Below are 18,716 nucleotides of genomic sequence, written 5' to 3'. Positions count from 1 at the left end.
CCGGGGCTCCCCCTCCGCTTATGCCCAGGCTCCTTCAAGGTAAAAAACGGGCCCGTGGGGCAAATGCAGGCCCCAGGGCGGGAGGTCCCGGGGTGCAGTGCGGGGGCTCCCCGGCCGGGCTCCCTGCACGCCCCGCGCCCCCACACCGGGGCGTTACCCGCCGCCCCAAGCCCCAGCGCGGGGCCAGGCCCGCACGCCGCCTCCGGGTCCCCGACTCGGCGGGTCGCGGGCCCCCGCCCCGCCTGGGCCCAGGCCCCGCCCGGCCCCCGTAGCCGCCCCCCGCCCCGGAAGTGCTCCCCGTTGCTATAGCGCCGCAGCCGGTAGGCGGAAGATGGCGGCCGTGGCGGTGCCGGAGGAGCCCGAGCCGGGCGGCTCCTTCCGCCGTTACCTGGCGCGGCTGGGCGCCCTGCGGCCTCAGCCCGGCGCGGAGCGGCCCGACGGCGGCCGCCGCACCGAGCTCCACCTGCTCTTCGACCAGCTCATCTCGGAGTGCTGCGGGCCGGCGCCGGCGGCTGGGCCCAGCCCCCAGGTACCGCGGGGCCCGGCCGGGGAGCGGGGCCGAGGGGATGGGCTGGGCCGGGCCGGGCGGCGCCGGGGATCCCGCCGCCCGCACTGGCGGGGCCGGCGCGGGGCGCGCACACAGACGGGGATGTGCACGCTCGTGGCGGGGGAGAAGGCGCTCCCACGCGGGTGTGCACGTCACGCGGGTGTGCACGTCACGCTTACCCGGGGCTCTGGCCCACCGGCACGGGTGCTCGTGTGGGGGTGCCCTTAAGCGCGGGTGGGCGCACCGGGGTGGGTGTGCAGGCGCTTTCCCGGGTGTGCAGCCCCACGGGTGCGCGCAGACTCGCGTGGGGGCGGCCGCAGCCGTCTCGCCCGGTGCCTCCAGGCAGCAGCCCCGCACGTACCGCCCTGCGGCTCCCCACGGGCCGCCTCGCTGCAGGCCGTGGGTTTTCCTGCACGTCTTCCACTCTCCTCCCCACGACCACGTTCTCTCCTGCCTTCGCCCTCCCCTGGTTCCCATCCCCACCTCTTTGGGGGGGTTGTGAGCTCTGCTGCCATGTGCCGCGGCCCTGCCGGGGTCGGCATGCGTGGCCCAGCGGCAGGAGAGCCTGGGAGACGGGTGACACCAGTGGGTGGGACTGTAGGCACGGGGACTCAGCAATTTTCACAGTCTACTATTCAAACAATTAAAAATTTTCAAGTCTTAAAGTAAGCCCTTCAAAGCTGAATGCTGTAGTTTTACAATTTTGATACTGCTTCATTGGGAACACGCTGTACTTCATTATGATGCTGTAAGCAGTGCTGACTTAGGATTTTTCTTCATTTTATTTCCAGAGTAGACTTACTTTGCATTTTGGAATGAATTGATTTCTTTGGACAGTGCTCCTTTTTTTTCCCCCCCAATCTGTTCCTTGATCTAACTTTGTATTTTTCTTTTGCCATTATTATTGGCTTTGCTTTTGCTCCAGTGTTTAAGTGGTATTGCTTGAGCAGCAGTCCTGCAATTTGAGTCCATCAGCATATCCCTGCATCGGGATGAAGGTCTGTGGGTAAATGAGGGGAGGCTCGCTAGCTGGAGTTTCATTTGTTTCATTACATTATCCGTGTGTATTGATGTTAGTGGTATCTACACGCGGATCTGGTTGTGTGATCAAAGTCTTAGCTGAGGATGTGGTTTCCACCCTAGCTTTGTAGTCTCTGAATAATAAACTGAGGCTTTCTTTTCCAGGATGTTTGCGCTCTGCTTGTCCAAGCCTGTCAGCTGGTTCACCTTGATCAGGAACATCTTGTCAGCAAAGTTTGTCAGCTTATCCATCACTTACTTAACAGATTTCAGGTATGGGAAGTTTGGCCTTGTCCCTCCTTTTCCTGTGTACTGGCTCCCTGGTCCCCCACTAAGCCAGGGAGTCCTTCTGTTTCTTTTTATGGGGCTATGGAGCCGACTGTCATGCAGAGTTTCTTGGATTTTCAGTGTATTGCTAATTTATTCTTAGCTGAGGTTCCGATCTGTGGCTCTAGCATGGTTCCTCACGTAAAACCAGCTCTCAGTCAGAAGCAATACACCATCGAAAATACTCTTCGTTATAGGACACTTCAGTTGATTTATCCATCTCTTAAGTGGCGGCTGATTCTGTGATGGTGTGTAATTTTAACAGCCAGATCACCTGAGTCTGTAACCAATGTATCTGGGTATATTGACTCCAGCAGTACATGACGATGTTTTCTTGACCACAGTCCTTTTCTATTACAACAGGTGATGGTTGATGAACAGAGCTTGAATTTTCTTCTCTCCTACTGCATCTCTGCTCTTAAGCAGTGTAGCTCTTGGACACATGTTGAAATTCTGCAAGCTTTAGCAGCTCTTGTTTATAATAACGGACCTAAATGTCAGAAGGTGAGTTTAAAAGCTAAGGGAAAGTAACCGCAAAAATATTTGCGCCCTTTTGCTGTTTCTACTCCCCCTGCCCCCCCCAAGAAAGAATAAAAAAGTATCATGTTCTCAAATCACCACACCTTTTATGTTAAGAATAATGCCATTTAAATAGTGATTGATATTTGTGGAAAAGTTGAATTTCAGGTGTGATAGGTGTGTATACTAATAATCGGTAGATAACAAGATTCCTCCTGTGCTGAATACCTCTATACCTGCAGGCTGCAGCTGTAGGGACCACCTATTACCTGGCTTGAGCCAAAGGCATGCTATTAAAGAAGGGCACCAAGCTTAGTTTGCAGACTAACCACCCTGGTATGCCTGTGTATCAGGCAGGAAGAATGCAGGGAGCTTCAAACTGCGCATTACTCAGCAGGCTCCATTGAGGATCCTGAAATTTGTCCTGTACCCACATCAGGTCTTTAGTGTGTGGCAGGCTCAAAGCTGTTTCAAACTGGAGACTATCTGGTGTCAACCTGAGGTTTGTACGAAGCTCCTTGTTGCTGCAGTATGACTGATAGTGTTTGAGATGTTGAATTCCCCTGCTGTCACCAGCTCTTGGCAGCTTGCAGAGCAGTTTCTGCTGTTGGGCTGAAGCGCGGGGTGGTGATGCTAGCAGTTTTGGAGCTGCCAGCTTGCGTGGGTTTGTAGACTATATACCCGCAGCAGTTTGGTACAGCAGTTGTTGCTAACTTAGCTTTATGTCTGGGAAGAAAACATAAATTGGGACTCAGTTTGAACTATGCTCACACTCAACACTTTTTTAATACAAAATAAGAGAACTTTGGAGATGAATATTTTCATTTTTTTAATAAACATACTCTGTTTATGGAATCTGAAATTGCAGCTGACAAACCTTTTGTAGCATAGATATATTTAGCTACCAAACAGAAGAACCAGGAGGCTGACGGAAGAGCACTGACCTCTAATGACTTTTGGTGGTTTGTTCTAGTATCTCCCGGATTTGCTGGGCAAGACTGGGCTCTTGGTGCAGTTCAGTGATTCTGCTCAGCCAGACGTGGAACTCAGGAGGGCAGCAGTACGCAGCATGGCAAACCTGTGTCTCGGGTGCGTACGAGCCTTTTCAGGTGGTGGAGCGGATGCTTTAGAAGATGTACATCTGACGGTACGGATAGCTGGTCTGCTCTGTTTGTGCTAGGAACAGCAAATTCAGGACCAGTAAGGTGTATGGGTGTGAATTTGAAATCTAAAACTTTAGTGCTTCAAGATGTCATCTGTGGATAAAACCGTAAACTCTCAGTCTTCCAGAGATAATGTTACGGAGATTAGTTTAGAGAAGAAAATAGTGTTGTGCTGTCTGGTCCCTGCAGTGATTCTCTGGGTTAATTTTGCATAAGAAATGGTCAGCTACAAGTTTTTATACTGGTTGTCAGTTATTCTTTTGCAATTCATCCATTTTTCCATTCCACATGTAAATATGCTGATGCTGCAGCAACATCAAATCTTTACTAGCTGCTATATGGGAAGAATTTTGACTAACCGGCCTCTGTGGGCAAGCAAGCAATTAATAATAATATTTGGACTTGCTGTAAAGAATTTTTTTTGTTAATAGTTCCCCTGAACAGACGGCTTGGTTTTTAAAAAAAAACAAAAAACCCAAAAAAACCAACCAAACAAAAAACCCCAAAACAAATCCCAGACACAAAAGTTTGGCATTTCAGCACTCATAGATGAAGTCTGAAGAACTAATTAATGTAAATAAATGCAACATCTGGCAGTTTGGGGCATGATGATTTTTCTATGTGGAGAGTTGTGATTGTTTAGCCTGGAGAAGAGAAGGCTCAGCAGGATCTTACCAATGTGTATAAATACATGATGGCAGGGAATGAAGACGAGAGAGCCAGACTGTTCTCTGTGGTGCCCAGTGAAAGGACAAGAGGCAGCGGTCACAAACTGAAATACGGGAAATTCCAATTAAACATAAGAGGGGGGAAAAAAAAGTGAGGATTGTCGAACACTGGAACCACTTGCCCAGAGATGCTGTGGAGTCTCCATCCTTGGAGACACTCAAAACCTGACTGGACACAGTCCTGGGCAACCTGCTCTGCTTGACCCTACTTCAAGCAAGGGGGTTGGACCAGATGATCTCCAGTGGTCCCTTCCAACCTCAACTGTTCTCTGATTCTAATTTCAGGAAAATCACTTGCAATATGAGAGTTTTCCTGTGAGTATTATCAAACATGTGTTGATGGCTTGAAGTAATTAAATGTGTTGGAACCAGCTGCTTACAAATTTATTTATTTAAACACTCTCAATCCATTGCAACAATGGCCAGCTCTAACTAAATGGTACTCAAGGTAGCAAAGATGGAAGTGATGCAGTTGCCCTCTCTCTTCATGCAGTAAGTCAAGTGGATATTAAAAGGTTTCAGCACATTAAGGTTGCCCAGACTTCATGGAAACTAGGGAAATGGCAAAAGTCATTCGAGGTCTTTTTTCAATACCAAATCTTGCCTAAAAAGCATTTATAAGCATGACAGCTTTTTAAGCTGTGCTTGGAGAGTCATTGTAATTGAGAAGGTGGCCACAGAAGCAGAGTAGGTGTAAGGCACGCTATGCTTGTACTGGCTCTTTGCGTAGAAGGTTTCCTTTTGTTCTTTATAGTGGTAGAGCTGATCCCTTTCAAAGAGCCATTCATCTATCTGGGGCTGTGCTCTTCAGTCTAGCAGAGGGCTTGGATCCGAGTTTGTGTAACTTTTTATAAAGCTGTGGGACAGACTGTAAACCAACCATTTGTTTCCTCCTGCTTCAATTTTAGTGTGCCTGGACAGCCATACTTGGATGAGTCCTACAGAAGTGTCTGTTTTCAAACTTTTCTAAGTGTTCTGCAGTCTTCAAAAACTTCTGATGTAGATGACATCGTTTTTTGCATGGTAAGTGTGAGTCTAATTGTCTAGAATACTCTAATTAGGAGATTGTGCTGCTGGAATATTGGAATTTGGAATATTGTCAACTGAGATTTTTGCTTAAATAGTCTATTTTTTTGTAATAAACGTAAGTAACTGTCCCAGTAATTATGGTGAGTAAAAACATAATTGCCTAGAAGGTCACTTGAAAGATGTGAACCTTCAATGTTTTGGGAAGGAAAAGTAAGTAATTCTGTGGTTTTTTTGGTTTTCAGTTACTGCAAAATGCACTGAAAGGTATCCAGTCACTTCTAAATGGCGGGAAGATGAAACTAATGCAAACTGACCAAATTGGATCTCTTCTTGCAGTATTAAAGGTAAATACTTAAATTTGCCTTGAGAAGGAGGCAGACACTGGAAGGTGCATGTTCCAGATGCTTGTTAAGTGGGAAACAGTAGGAGAAGACAAGAAAGAGGGAACAGAGAAGCCTGAGCGTTGGGGGAAATGTAGTGTGAGATATAAAGAAAAAGATGTTGAGTTTCTCTCATGGCATCTTAACTGTACTTCCCACAAAAGAATGAGAGAAAAATGGGAGGTTCATTTCTTTTTTTTTTTTTTGACTTACTTAAAATCCTTCTAGAGAGAGTTGAATTTCAGATGTTGCATAGCTGTTACATAGCATGGGGAGAGGCAAGACCTGGGGGAAGGATCACAAGCCCAACTGAAAATTGATGAACACCTGAGTAAATACACAGTAAATCTCTGTGCATCAAAAAGGAAAAGTATGCTCACGTTTTTGTTACTGTTCCAGAAATGTATGTTTCATGGACTGCCGGGACTGAGCATAGAAATGCCTGCAGCCTTGTACCCGGCTCCATTACCTCAGTATGATAACAGGTCGCCTGTCAAACAGGAACAATCAGAACCAGCCGCCTTTAAGCAGACAGGGGTAAGCTGAAATTATACTGATTCTACTGCATGCTCATTGTGCACGTTTGTTGCGGTTGTATGTTACCTGAGGTGATGTTAGTGGCTAACAGGCTCTTTGTGTTCTGAGCATGTGATACGTTTCACATTCTTTGCTTTAAAGGTATTGATTATAAATCTCTGCACTGAGTAAAATTGCTTTGTAAACTCAGATGATGAGAACAAATGGCTCTGCAGAGATTGGTTTTCCTGAGTTAAGCTGTGTGCATCAGTTATTCATCTATAGCCAAGAATTCTTGGCCTGCGGACATGGGATTGGTGCGTGCAGACTAACCAAAGCTTTTTATTTTATAAGTTACATTTTCTTTCCTAACACTTGCACAATTGTTTGACTCTTTCTTAGGGAAGTCAAGTTCATCTAGAGACTGATTTCCTTCCCCCTCCCCCATCTGTTTTGCTTAATCCTTCTACAGGTTATTTTTTAACCCTGTAAACACTTTGGATTACCAATTAGCTGAAAGACATTAGAGACAATAAAGTTGTATAGTTGTGTTGACTTGTTTCTTTTTAGATTTACAGTAGATTTAGATTAACGTCTAAAAACTACAGAAGTATTTACTGCTCCTCTTCTTCAATCACTTTTGTGTGAAATATGATTTTTAACTGCAAGTTTTCTTGGAAATCTTTTGCTTTACTGATGAAGAGGCCAAAGCTTAATTTTTGAGGCTATTCAGATACAAACTGCTTACTTACACTAAGGTATTACTATACTGATGTTACTGTTGCTGCTAACAAGCAGAGTTTGCAAACTCTCAGATATTTAAAGAATTGACTGTTTCTGTGTGTACAGTATTGCACAGACATATAATTGCACTTATGTGCGGTATTGTTGCATTAGAAGGATGCTAAACAGCTGTGATAACTCTTGGTTAAACTAAATCTCATCTAAAAACCCATCTAGAAACTTGTATAATTTGATGTTGATGTACCGTACAGAGGGCATGACTTATATTAAACTCTGCTTTTATTCTGGATTAGTGATTAGTTTTGTTTTCAAATGAGACCTTTTTCCCTTAGTAAAAGACTTAAGATTATTAAATGTTTGCACATCTTTCTAGATATTGTTTCAAAAAGTAAAAAAAAGTACTTTATTTTTCGTCTTAAAACAGAACCGAAGAAAAAAGTCCAAAGGGAAACAAAAGAAGGGAGAGTTTGGGGAAGAAGGAAGAGAAGATTTGGGTGATGCAGGAAATGAATCAGTCCTTGGAGCCGACATGCTGAAATTACACTTGGCGGATGTGCAGAACAGTCCTTGTGTGGATCCTCGGACTCGTGCATCAGATGTTGCATATGTGCCTGCTGGGAAGGATCACTTGTCTCCACATTATACTAGTTGGAAAAGAATCAGCAGCAGTGAGTCGGAATATTCTGATGCTGAAGGTGGAATACAGAGCAAAATGAGGTGATTGTTGTTCATGTAAACGTAAAGCATGGTAACAGGGTGTACTGTTGTTCATAACAATTTAAGCTTATGTATCATGTTAAAGCATACCTTTTGTTCCTGTAGATCTGGCACAAATTTTACATGTGTGCAGACTCTTATACTTCCACAGGATCCTAGCACTTTGTTCTTAATCAAAACTGTTGAGGAAATAACTTTTCCTTTTGATTTATGTGGTGATACAAGAAAATTGGAAGGCAGTAATTTGTATGGGTTTGAAAGTAAATTTGTTCTTTGTCTTCCCGTTCTTGGTCTAAAAAATGTCTTCTCACAGCTAGCCACTAATATAAGTGAAAGAGGTTAAGTCCATTACTTCTCACTGCTGCTATTTCATTAATCTTTTTGTTTGTTTTTAAGATCTTATCAAGCCAATGTTCGTCAAGGGGCTCTAGCCTGTTTCCTCTCTGCTATAAAATCAATAGAAAAAAGAGTTCTTTATGGCTACTGGTCAGCGTTTGTTCCTGATGCACCTGGTATTGGCAGCCCCCAGTCAGTGTCGTTGATGACTATTGCTTTAAAAGACCCTTCTCCAAAGGTGAGGCAGTTCTGAGTAGAAAAAGCATTGTATTTTTCCCATGTTAATCTTAAGAATGGTCTTCTCTGGCCTTCAGTAAGTACTTTGGCTACTGTATCTGTGTTGCTTGGTCACTGTACTGCAAGAAGTAAAAGGGGATGTGTTGGTTAAGGAAACAAAGGATTCGTTGTATACTGCTTAAAGTTATGAGAAAAGATAGTTGGAGTTGAATTTTCTCTTGCTGGAGAAGGTGACTGTAATAAATTTTAAAATTCTCCATCAGCTCGAAGGAGGTGTTAAAAGTAACAGAAATGTTTTATCATTTCAGACCCGTGCCTGTGCTCTTCAAGTTCTCTCAGCCATCCTGGAAGGTTCTAAGCAGTTTCTTTCTGTTGCTGAAGATGCTAATGATCACAAGAGAGCTTTTACTCCCTTCTCTGTAACTATTGCGTCCAGCATCCGGGAGCTGCACCGCTGCCTGCTGCTAGCTCTGGTGGCAGAATCCTCTTCTCAAACACTGACACAAATAGTCAAGGTAACTGTACTGTAAATATTTCAAATGCTGTCCAAGAGATGATACTGGTTTGTAGATGAAGTCTTGAAGAAAGATTGCATAGAAATTATTGTAGCTGTTGAGGACTAAGGTGGTGGGGAGAAATAGACTGTTGTTGTCTCACAAGGCTTCATGGACTGAGTCTTCCTACAGAGTCCTAAGGTTTCTTTTCTCTTCAGCACAATTCTCTTGTTCCTGCATTTCTTTCATGTAGTCATTTTGGAGCTGAATGAACCTATGAAATGATTCTGAAGGCTCACATTGGCTTTAAAACTGGAATCCAAATTGGCAAAAAAGCTTTCCATGGGCTATTGAAATTCCTTGGTCTTTATGCCAGGTCACAGTAGTTAAATGCTTGTTCTTAGGAGCCAAGTTCGCAACCAGTTTTCGAACAGCAGATAATTGGGGCATTTGTTTTCAGGTGCCCTCAGATAATTAGCTGTCTAAATGACCTAAATTGCAAATGTAAAAACGAATCTGTTGGAGGCCAGGCTGACATTGTAACCACCGCTCCATGTATGTTCTTTTGTGTGTTTCAGTGCCTTGCAAACTTGGTTTCAAATGCACCATACAGCCGTTTAAAACCTGGGTTGCTGACAAGAGTTTGGAACCAGATAAAGCCATACATTTGTCATAAAGGTTTGTGTTCTGCTTGGCTGGAGCCTCTTTGTATATGTTGTATCTCAATTCAGCATTGGTTATTACAAAATAGTTGTGGATTTCTCCCTTCCCCGTGCTTCATAAATACATAAACATACATATTGCTATCGAGTTATATGTTATGATCTGTCTTATCTGAAAACTGCTCAAGAAGGATGCTCACATGTCAGTGAGATGCTAACAGACTGGCTTTTTCTTCCCCTGCCCTGTTCTTTCTTGCAGATGTTAATGTTCGAGTTTCTAGTCTCACATTATTAGGGGCTATAGTATCTGTCCAAGCACCTTTACCAGAGGTGCAGTTACTTTTGCAACAGCCTAGTTCTTCAGGGCTAAGTAACAGTGGTAGCGCAACCCCTCACCGTTCTAATTCTTCTGAGCAGTGGAGAAAAGCACTCCCCTCAGAAGGGGAGCCTCCAGCTAATCCAGCAGGATGTACGTCTTCAGAACCATGCTGGCTTCTCCGTCTCTGCGTTTCCATCATCGTTCTGCCCAGAGAGGATTCCTGTTCTGACAGCGATGCTAACTTCCCATCGTTTTCCAGCATTTATGAACCATGTCCCCTTCGACTGGAATCCTTACAGGTGGGGATGAACAGCTAGCTTGTAAAATGAACATCTTGGTACAATATCAGATGACCTCATGTCAGCCAAGCCTCAGTCGTGGGTTGCCTTTGCTCCGAACTCTTCCAATGACATTTAGGCTAAAGCATTTGCTAGTGCAGCATGTCTGAGCTGCTGTGACTGAAAGAGCAGTAACACAGTAACACTGTGCCTGTGGCCACAGCGTAACTATCCCATAGTAAATCTGCTGCAGTAAGTTCTTCTGCCTGTGATTTTTGTTACCTTCGTTATATTTAAATACTATTTGGTTGTGTGTGCTGGCATCTGGTGAGGACTGTGAGTCTTCCCCATGCAAACTCCTCCATACAGAATCTAAATTAAAGTTCCGCTAGAAAACAGCGGGAAAGAACCTTGCAGTCAAACAACAGTCTGCAAGGAGCTATGGAGTGATGCTATGTCTAAAGGAATACCTGTGAAAGTTGAGACTTGGCCTTGTTTTTCTTCATGTAACCACAGAAAATAGGAAGATTTTGTAACGTGCATGCCAAAGAGTCTCACTCTTTTTCTGGAACAATGAATATTTTGTTAAATCCAGCCTCACAGCACACAGCAGCAGTATTACAGGAGATGGTGTGTGTGTGTGTTGCTCTTACAGGCACTCTTGCTTAGGTTTTTAGCTACAGGAGACTTCGCTTACAGTAAATAATTCATTGTGTCGCTACCCGATAGTGTTTTTGTGGCTCTTTTGAACAAGATAATGGAATAGAGAACTCTTTAATTAGCTTTAGTATTCTAGAAGTTGTGCTGCAAGGTGTATCTGTTACATCGGAGTTTAGTGTATGGTTCCAGTGTTGATTAGCCCATTAACATCCTCTCTGTGTTTGGGGTATTTTGGTTTAATAGAAGGAAAAAATGCTGAATGGAATTTCTTTTGTTTGTGTTTAGGTGTTGGCTCTTCTTGTAAAAGGTTATTTCTCTATGGCTCAGAGCTATTTCCTAGAACTTGGAGAAGTGGCTTGCAGATGCATGGAAGAAATGGATCCATCTATTCAGCTTCATGGAGCCAAAGTAAGAGCATGAGGAAACATCAACATTGTTTTACCAAGTCAATTTTATCTATTAGTTCGCTTTGCAAATACAGATGAGTAGTGATGAATATTCGGAGCATCTTTGTGTGTGTGATGTAGCCCACTGTAAAGAGCTGGTGCCTGCCATAGCTCTTTGGGAGATGCAGTACCCTGACACTTCGAGAAATGCACCTTCTGCTTCCCATCTTGAATTTTTAGCAGAATTTTGTTGCTCTGCTGAGTCACCAGGAAGCTTGGGAAATGCAAGGACTATAACACTGGCCCTTCCCTGATTTAGCATCAGCTGGTGTATGAACCCAAAGGAAAGCTCAGAGAGATTTCCTCTTTGTGCGGCAATTTGTTACGCTGTTCTAGCCAGAGACTTTATGTAAGAAAGGCTTTTCCTCTGATTTCTTCACTAGCAGGGACAGAATAGAGTCCAAACCAATACTGGATCTTTTAGTTTTGTTCCCTGGGTAAGTAAGTATAGCCCTAGGTAGAGGTTGCTATAGTTCCATGGTACTTGAGTCATCCCTGGTAAAGACCTAGTTGCTTTTTGTTTCCTTGCAGCTTCTGGAGGAGCTGGGGACAGGTGTATTACAGCAGTACAAACCTGATTCAGCCATTGCCCCTGATCAGAGAGTACCAGTCAGCGTGGTAAGTGTGTGGGCTCCCTCTGAGATTCCACTTGACTGAACTTCCTTTCTTGACCTCTCTGCAAAGTTACTGGTATGGATACAGATAAATCAACTGCAGGAAAGCAGAAAGGGGCTCAGTACCCTGCGGCTTTATAGTTGCTGATAGGTGTGATTTCTGTAAACTTCCTGCATTATTTTGGCATTTGTTTTTGTCTGTAGGCAGGTGTGTTGTGGTTTCCCCCCCCCCCCCCAAATGATGTTAATGTTGCCTCTCTCTCTGCCTTTCCTTATCCCTCCTCTTCCGGCCTGCTGTAAGTCAGAAAGCTGGAAGAACAGTGCCGATTTTGCATGCATCACTACTGCTGCATAAAACCTAGACGTACACTTCTAGAGTTTTGGTGAATTTGCATTGTTACAAGAGCCAGCCTATATGTTCTGGCTGCTTTAAGTGCAGAGAGAGTGGCCAGAACCATAATATATGTGATTTCAGGAAAAATTGTTTGAGGCTGTTTGGATAAGCTTGCGGAAGCTGAGGAACTGGCATTCTACTAGTAACGTAGGCCTATTTAAGTCTTGCTTCTGTGAACAGTATGCAAGTTTAAAAATTTCTTTGGCATATGCTAAGTTTTGAGCTGGTCACCAGTGATCCTACAAGATAGGAAATGTGTCCGCTAGCACCAGGTTCCTGGTACTTGCTATGAATGTAAATAGTCAGGCAAATGAAAATACCCAGCTGTGTAGATTCAAGAATGGAATCGTAATTCTACGTAATGCAATCTAATCTGAGTGTATGTGGCCTTGAGAAGAAAGCAAACAGAACTCAGTAAATAAGTGCTTGATAGCAGTACTAAAATGTCTTTAAAACGTTTCTGAATATTAAGTATTTTAGGCTTCCATGCAGTTGTAATCACTTTCACGTGTGATTATGCTACCTACTGTAAGTATGTCTTAAAGATGATAATAGAAAAAGGCAATCTATTCTAGAACTTAAGCGTAATTGCTGAGTTTAAATAGGTAAACCTGGCTGCTTCTTCTGTAGGTTGTAACCTTCTGGACTATGATGTTAAATGGCCCTTTGCCTGGCACTCTTCAGAACTCTCCACATGCGACTCTTCAGACAAGTGCCTGTGATGCCCTGTCCTCTATCTTGCCAGAAGCTTTCAGCAGTCTGCCGGTAAGAGAGCACTCCGTTAAGCATGGCATTTTTACCTATTGAGGCTTTGTTCTTGTCTACCAGATTGCAGTAGTGTAAAACCTTTTAAAACTTACAAGGAGGGGGTAGAGGAATCTTCCAGATTTTTTTTTTTAACATTCTGAACAAGTTGTGGCTATTGAAGACTGGAAAAGCCAATGTTGGGAGTAATGAGTCTGTCAAAAAAATGAAACTGTGGCTCACAGAAGCTGTTTGGCCTTGCCATGAATACGCAGCCTTGGTGATGATGCACAGGAGAGGGAGGGCAAGAATTTCACTGCATGAGAGAGGGGTGAAGGGTTATTATTTTGCTGGTTAAGTCTTTTTGAAGAGACAGCTGAGCTAACAGCCATGGACTGACATTGTGCACCAATTTGCACGCATGTTTTTTTCTTTTGGCTGGCTTTTAAAACACTAAACTGTGGTGATTGCCGTGGCAGAAGCAAACAAATGTGTTGGCCTTACTCTCCTTTTGCAACATGAAATATGCTTTTAAACATGAAAGCCTTGGCAGTGTATCACCGCTGCATTGTGCAGCTCTTTTTATGTCACTGTGCCCTTCTTGATGGGGAGTACTCTGCCAGATCTCATTTGCCCAAGAATTGCTAGTACAGCAGTATCTCTGGAATTCTCTGTCTGGTTTCTCCAAGTACAGCATGTACTTCATCACTCCGTACTTTGATCCCATACACTCTCTTGTCCCTGTGGCCATGTGGGGTCAAGTCGGTGCCCACTCTGACCCTTTGCTCTGGTGAAACAAAGATCTTTTGTCATGGGTTGGTAAACTGACAATCTGTCCAGGATGAACTTAATCTGCCTGGCTGTCCTTGTTAATGAAGGGGAAAGAGTGAAGTAAGACAGGAAGAAGCAACTGATCCAGTCTGTTTTATCTCTGGTGCGCCATGCCTTCTGCATTTTGATGATAGTTAAGACCACAAAAGAAACCAAAATATTATTTAACAGCAACAAGATCATGTTTGCTGAAAGCATTCCCATTTCCTGTGTGGCACCCTGAAATGCCAGTCAGTTTACTTTAAAGAAAAGAGTATGCTCTGAATGGTAGCTTCTACAGATTCCACATATTAGGGTCTTTCAGAGTATTTGTCAGTTGTCTGTCTTTGTGGGACAGAGATCTCTTCAGTTTCTGTTGCCATGACTGCTTATCGTTGCAGAACGACCAGCAGATACTGTGCGTCACTCTGCTTCTTGGCCTGAACCACAGTGAGAACCCACTGGTAAAAGCTGCTGCTGCACGTGCGCTTGGAGTGTACATCCTCTTCTCTTGCCTTCGGCAGGTCAGAACTGGCCCATTTTTCTTATTTTGAGCCATTTTATAATTGGTTTGATGAACCATAAGATGTGGGACATGAGTTCTTTTGGAATGAATTGGCCTTCCTTCTTGCTTTTGGTCTCTAGCGTGTATATAGCTTTTCTTTACTGTCTCTAGACCTGCTCTTGCCTTCTGTGTGGTGAACAGAACCAGTGCAGTTTTAAGTGAGATGAAGCAGAAGCCAGTGTCAGCTCTCTTAAGTGAGAGCAAAAGGAGGGAGGTCAGGATCTTCCCCAAGCTCTCAAGGACAGAAGTGGGAGAGGCTAGGTTGGCACAAGGGAGCTGCAAGAGACGAGGTAGAGCTGGGAAGAAGGGAACAGCTGTACAGCACTCTGAAGTTTTTAATGTGAAGGCTTCAGTTTTGCTTGAAACTAAGTAGTAAAGCTTATTTAGAGGAAAATGCTGTTTTGTTTCCACAAACCAAATTGATCTTAGCTTGGCTGAACTGGAAGACTCTGTAGTTCTTGCAATGTGGCCTTCAATGGGTGATTGTAATAAATGTATGCAGTAGCTGATGTTGAGATTTGAGTCCAAAATATTTTGAAAGAACATCTTTTACCATAGGCAAGGGAATGAAAATGTAATGTGCCATAGAAGAGAAGATGAGACAGGCAGCTCAACAGGGAGTTTGGAGAAGCAATTACTTTCTGAAGAGTGGGATTTGATGAGTATAAGATTGGCAGTCCAGGTAATTATGTTAAAATCCAAAGTAACTAAAGCACCAATGAAATTAAATAATACATTGAAACCTTTGAGCAATAGCTACCCGAGAGAGTGGTGAACTTGGTCAGCATGCAGGCTTAGACTGTTAATTAAAGATCAAACAAAGCTGTATGGAGAACACCATAAACACTTTAAAAGTTGCTGCCTAAAAAAGAAGAGTATATTAATAGAGCTGGTCTCTGTGCAGGTATCGCTTTCCCTAGAAAGGCCAGAATGTGTATGTTACTAAGGAAATCACCTGAGTTTTTAAAACTTTCTAACTTTGCAGCAGTTGTTACTTTTATAGGACGTGATGTTTGTGGCAGACACAGCAAACGCTATTCTGAATTCCCTCCATGACAAGTCTCCGAACGTCCGTGCCAAAGCGGCTTGGTCCCTGGGCAATCTTACAGACACTCTGATCATCAACATGTACGTAAGCGCACCTTGGCCCGTGGAACTCCTCTCTGCCTGTATTCCCATAGCATCAGACAGAAGGTACTGATTGACTTAGTATCAAAAAAGCCAAAATTTGGCTTGGATGCTTCTGTTTAACCACTCCTCAGCCTGTGTGTCTATCAGCGTATGACACTGTATTACCAGTATCCTGTATCCATCTGGGGTTGAGTTCTACTAAACTGTTTGGGTTTAGGTCTTTCTAACCATTAGTTCTGGAGTATTTGCCAAGCTTACTTTTCAGTTTTCTATTTCTCCTACATTGCTTTGTGTAATTGATGTTCCCTGGTTACTTTACTTTCAACATAACACAGAAGTAAGATTAATAAATATTTAACACTTCCTCAAATCAAAAACTGAAGGAAGTCTAACCTACTGTTACATTTTTAACAGGAGAAATAGTTATCGTATATTCCTGCTAAAGAATTGCCTCCAAGCAATTCATTGCCCTCTGTTTTTTATTACAGACTTAATGCATTGCTAACTGGCTTTCTTGCATTGATAGTTTGGTTTTAAATTAATAAACATAGTGGTCACATGTAGTAAGGTCTGCCTTACATATTAGCCTTCTAAAGAGTGAAGGTTGTTCATACGCCTTTCTAAAGGATTGTATCACATCTTTGGGGATGGATCATCTGAGCTGGCCTTTCACAGTGTGATTCTTCTGCTAGGGAAACGATGGGACAAAGTTTTCAAGAGGAATTTTCTGATCTCCTACTGTTGAAAATGTTACGATCGGCAACTGAAGCATCCAAGGACAGAGACAAGGTATGACTGAGGGGAAGAAGGGTGGAATTATCATAGTGTAGTTAACTCTTGCATTTTTATTTAAAAAAAAAAAAAGCGGGGGGGGGGAAGGAAAGAAGGCACCAGTTACTTTAGGGTGTTTTGCCCCAATGGACGGGGAGCTGCAGCTCAGCATCCTCTCTTGAGGGCTGGTGTTTGGAGGTTTTCCATGCTGTTTGACCTGTGGGGCATTTGGTTGCGCTTTTCCACAGTGCAGGGTTTTTTTGTGTTTGTTTTTTTTTTTCATTCAGGGTGACCAATTGCAGAGAATGATCTTTCTGGTGGTATTTAGGATGGTACCATCTGTAAGACACCAGTCTGATTCCAGATGGACTCCTTGTTGGCTCTGAGCATGATTTTGTAGCAGGCTTAACAAAAGCTTTGCCTATAAGCTGAAAGCCAGAATATGTTGAGGGTTGGTTTTTTTTGTGTATGTGCGTTCCAGGTAAAGAGTAATGCAGTCCGGGCCCTTGGGAATGTGCTTCATTTCCTTCAACCATATCACATAGCAAACCCCAGGTTTAAGGAAGCCATCGAGGAATCTCTTCAGGCCCTTATTTCTACTGTTCAGAGCGAGGCCACTATGAAAGTGCGCTGGAATGCTTGTTACGCGCTGGGGAATGTTTTTAAGAACCCTGCCTTGCCGCTTGGTGAGTAACTTGTCCCACTGGCTTTGGATTTGCACAGCAGGTTGTGGGTTTGATAAGAAAGTCTCTGTTACAAACGTGTTGGGGGGGAAAAGGGGAGAAAGCAAACAGCTCAGTCTTGCTGCCATAGCTTTCCCAGAACTCTTGCCAGTGAAATGGGCTCAGATCCTGCTAATACAGGCATAACTGTGCTGTGTTCAGTTAGATCTGTCATGTTAGAAAAGGGCCTGAGGATGGGATTATAGCTGTGAATAGATGCAAAATGTCACTTTTCCTCTTACAAAACTTCAGAAGTTTAACTTTTTAAACTAATTTTTCATTTCATAACCCCTGATTCACTTGGACCACAATAAATACAGTAAATGTAAGTTCATTAAATATTTAGGAGATACATTTACAGTTTTGTATATTTTGACTGATTGAAGAGGGTTTTTTGGTTTGTGGTTTTTTTTGCAGGAGAGGCTCCTTGGACCACACAAGCATATAGTGCACTTTCCTCAGTAGTGAAGTCCTGCAAGAATTTTAAAGTCCGAATCAAATCAGCCATGGCCCTCTCCATCCCTAGCAAGAGGGAATGCTATGGCTCCACCGAGCAGTTCTGCCAAATCTGGAGTGCCTTGGTGGTAGCCTTGCAGAAGAGTGAAGACACCGAGGACTTCTTGGAATTCAAGTACAGTGCCAGCCTCAGGACGCAGATCTGCCAGGCTCTGCTTCATTTGTTAAGTCTGGCAAAGAGCACAGACCTGCCAGTCGTTTGGGAAACCGTAACAGCAAACGGGGATACAATCAAATCCTATGTCTTGCAATATCTGAAATCTGGAGTTGAAGAAAGCGAAGCAGGAATGCACGCGGACTTGTGCGAGAGGGAGAGAGCTTTAAAAGGAGCTATCGAACATCTTGGTGGGATAGAGAAACAGCTGGCGGGCAAAGCGAGGGTAAGAGTGTCTGTTTATCTGGAAGATGTCTTGACAAACCATGCCCGTGCCACTGAATTAACAGAGGCTTAGAAAGAAATGCCTGTTTTGGTGACCAATAACTTAAACTTCTGACTGGGCACAGAGAAGAAACACGCTGCTTTCACTTATACAGGGCCTCCAGAAGGAAAGTTTCCTGGTGTTGGTATTAAACAATTTATTTCAAACTTACTAAAATCATTCATAATGCCTGATGAAAGGAGCTGTAGAACTTAAGAGTTCACAAACCACAAAATTTAAAAAACATTAAGTTGCCCTTGCTTGTTTTTGTTTGTATACTTAACTGTTACAGTATTACCACCTGGAAAACAAATGCCTTTTCCTTCTTTGTATGTTTTATAGAAACAGCCTGTTCTCTCAGGTTATCTAAAAGCATTTTGTTACTATTGCTGCTGTATTCAAAATCATGTTTGTAAAGGAGGGGTCTGGAAGAATTTTGTTTTTCTGAGCACTGCACATGTTGTCACTCAGTTTTCCTGCAATAAAGCCAAATCTGCCAATATTTGAATAATAGGTTAGAGCAAACACACTTTGCCTTTATCTGTCTGAGTTCTGGTGTCTTACACATGGCCTGTGCCTCCCTGCTGCCTTCACTCATCCTGTCTTCTAAAACCTCAAAATTCCTTGTTTCCCAGTGGGTGGCATTGTGCTGCATAAGCCAGCAAATCCAACTAACCCAGAAAATCCAACGTGGCTGGAATTCTGACTCGTCAAGTAGTGCGACCTGTGGGGCTCTGCTGCCTTTCTGTGGGAGGTGCAGTGATGTTCTAAACCACCTCTGGATGTGTTTCTGAAGGTCTGTCCCCTGCCCCTTCCTTCGTGATGCTGTTACTTGCTCTCTGTTTGCTACGTGCTTACTGCGCTGATAGCAGGTGGAGGACTGAGCTCTCTGATGTTGCTGGGGACAA

At 43.6% G+C, this 18,716-nt stretch overlaps 1 protein-coding gene across 1 annotated transcript; it reads left to right on the top strand.

Moving 5' to 3' along the window:
• The first annotated feature begins 331 nt into the window (after positions 1-331).
• On the top strand, positions 332-18,310 carry HEATR6 (HEAT repeat containing 6). The gene is made up of 20 exons (XM_059829212.1): positions 332-529; positions 1,733-1,840; positions 2,258-2,398; positions 3,387-3,502; positions 5,213-5,327; positions 5,576-5,677; positions 6,113-6,250; positions 7,398-7,690; positions 8,087-8,264; positions 8,572-8,778; positions 9,336-9,435; positions 9,679-10,037; positions 10,962-11,084; positions 11,654-11,740; positions 12,761-12,895; positions 14,086-14,208; positions 15,253-15,377; positions 16,073-16,169; positions 16,633-16,837; positions 17,291-18,310. Exons 1-20 carry the CDS (start codon positions 332-334, stop codon positions 17,839-17,841), a joined length of 3,501 nt encoding a protein of 1,166 aa, XP_059685195.1. The 3' UTR covers positions 17,842-18,310.
• Positions 18,311-18,716: the final 406 nt, after the last annotated feature.

This window comes from Gavia stellata, chromosome 25 (assembly GCF_030936135.1).
Source record: "Gavia stellata isolate bGavSte3 chromosome 25, bGavSte3.hap2, whole genome shotgun sequence".
Lineage (NCBI taxonomy): Eukaryota > Metazoa > Chordata > Aves > Gaviiformes > Gaviidae > Gavia > Gavia stellata.
This window is presented reverse-complemented; position numbering and strand designations above follow the sequence as displayed.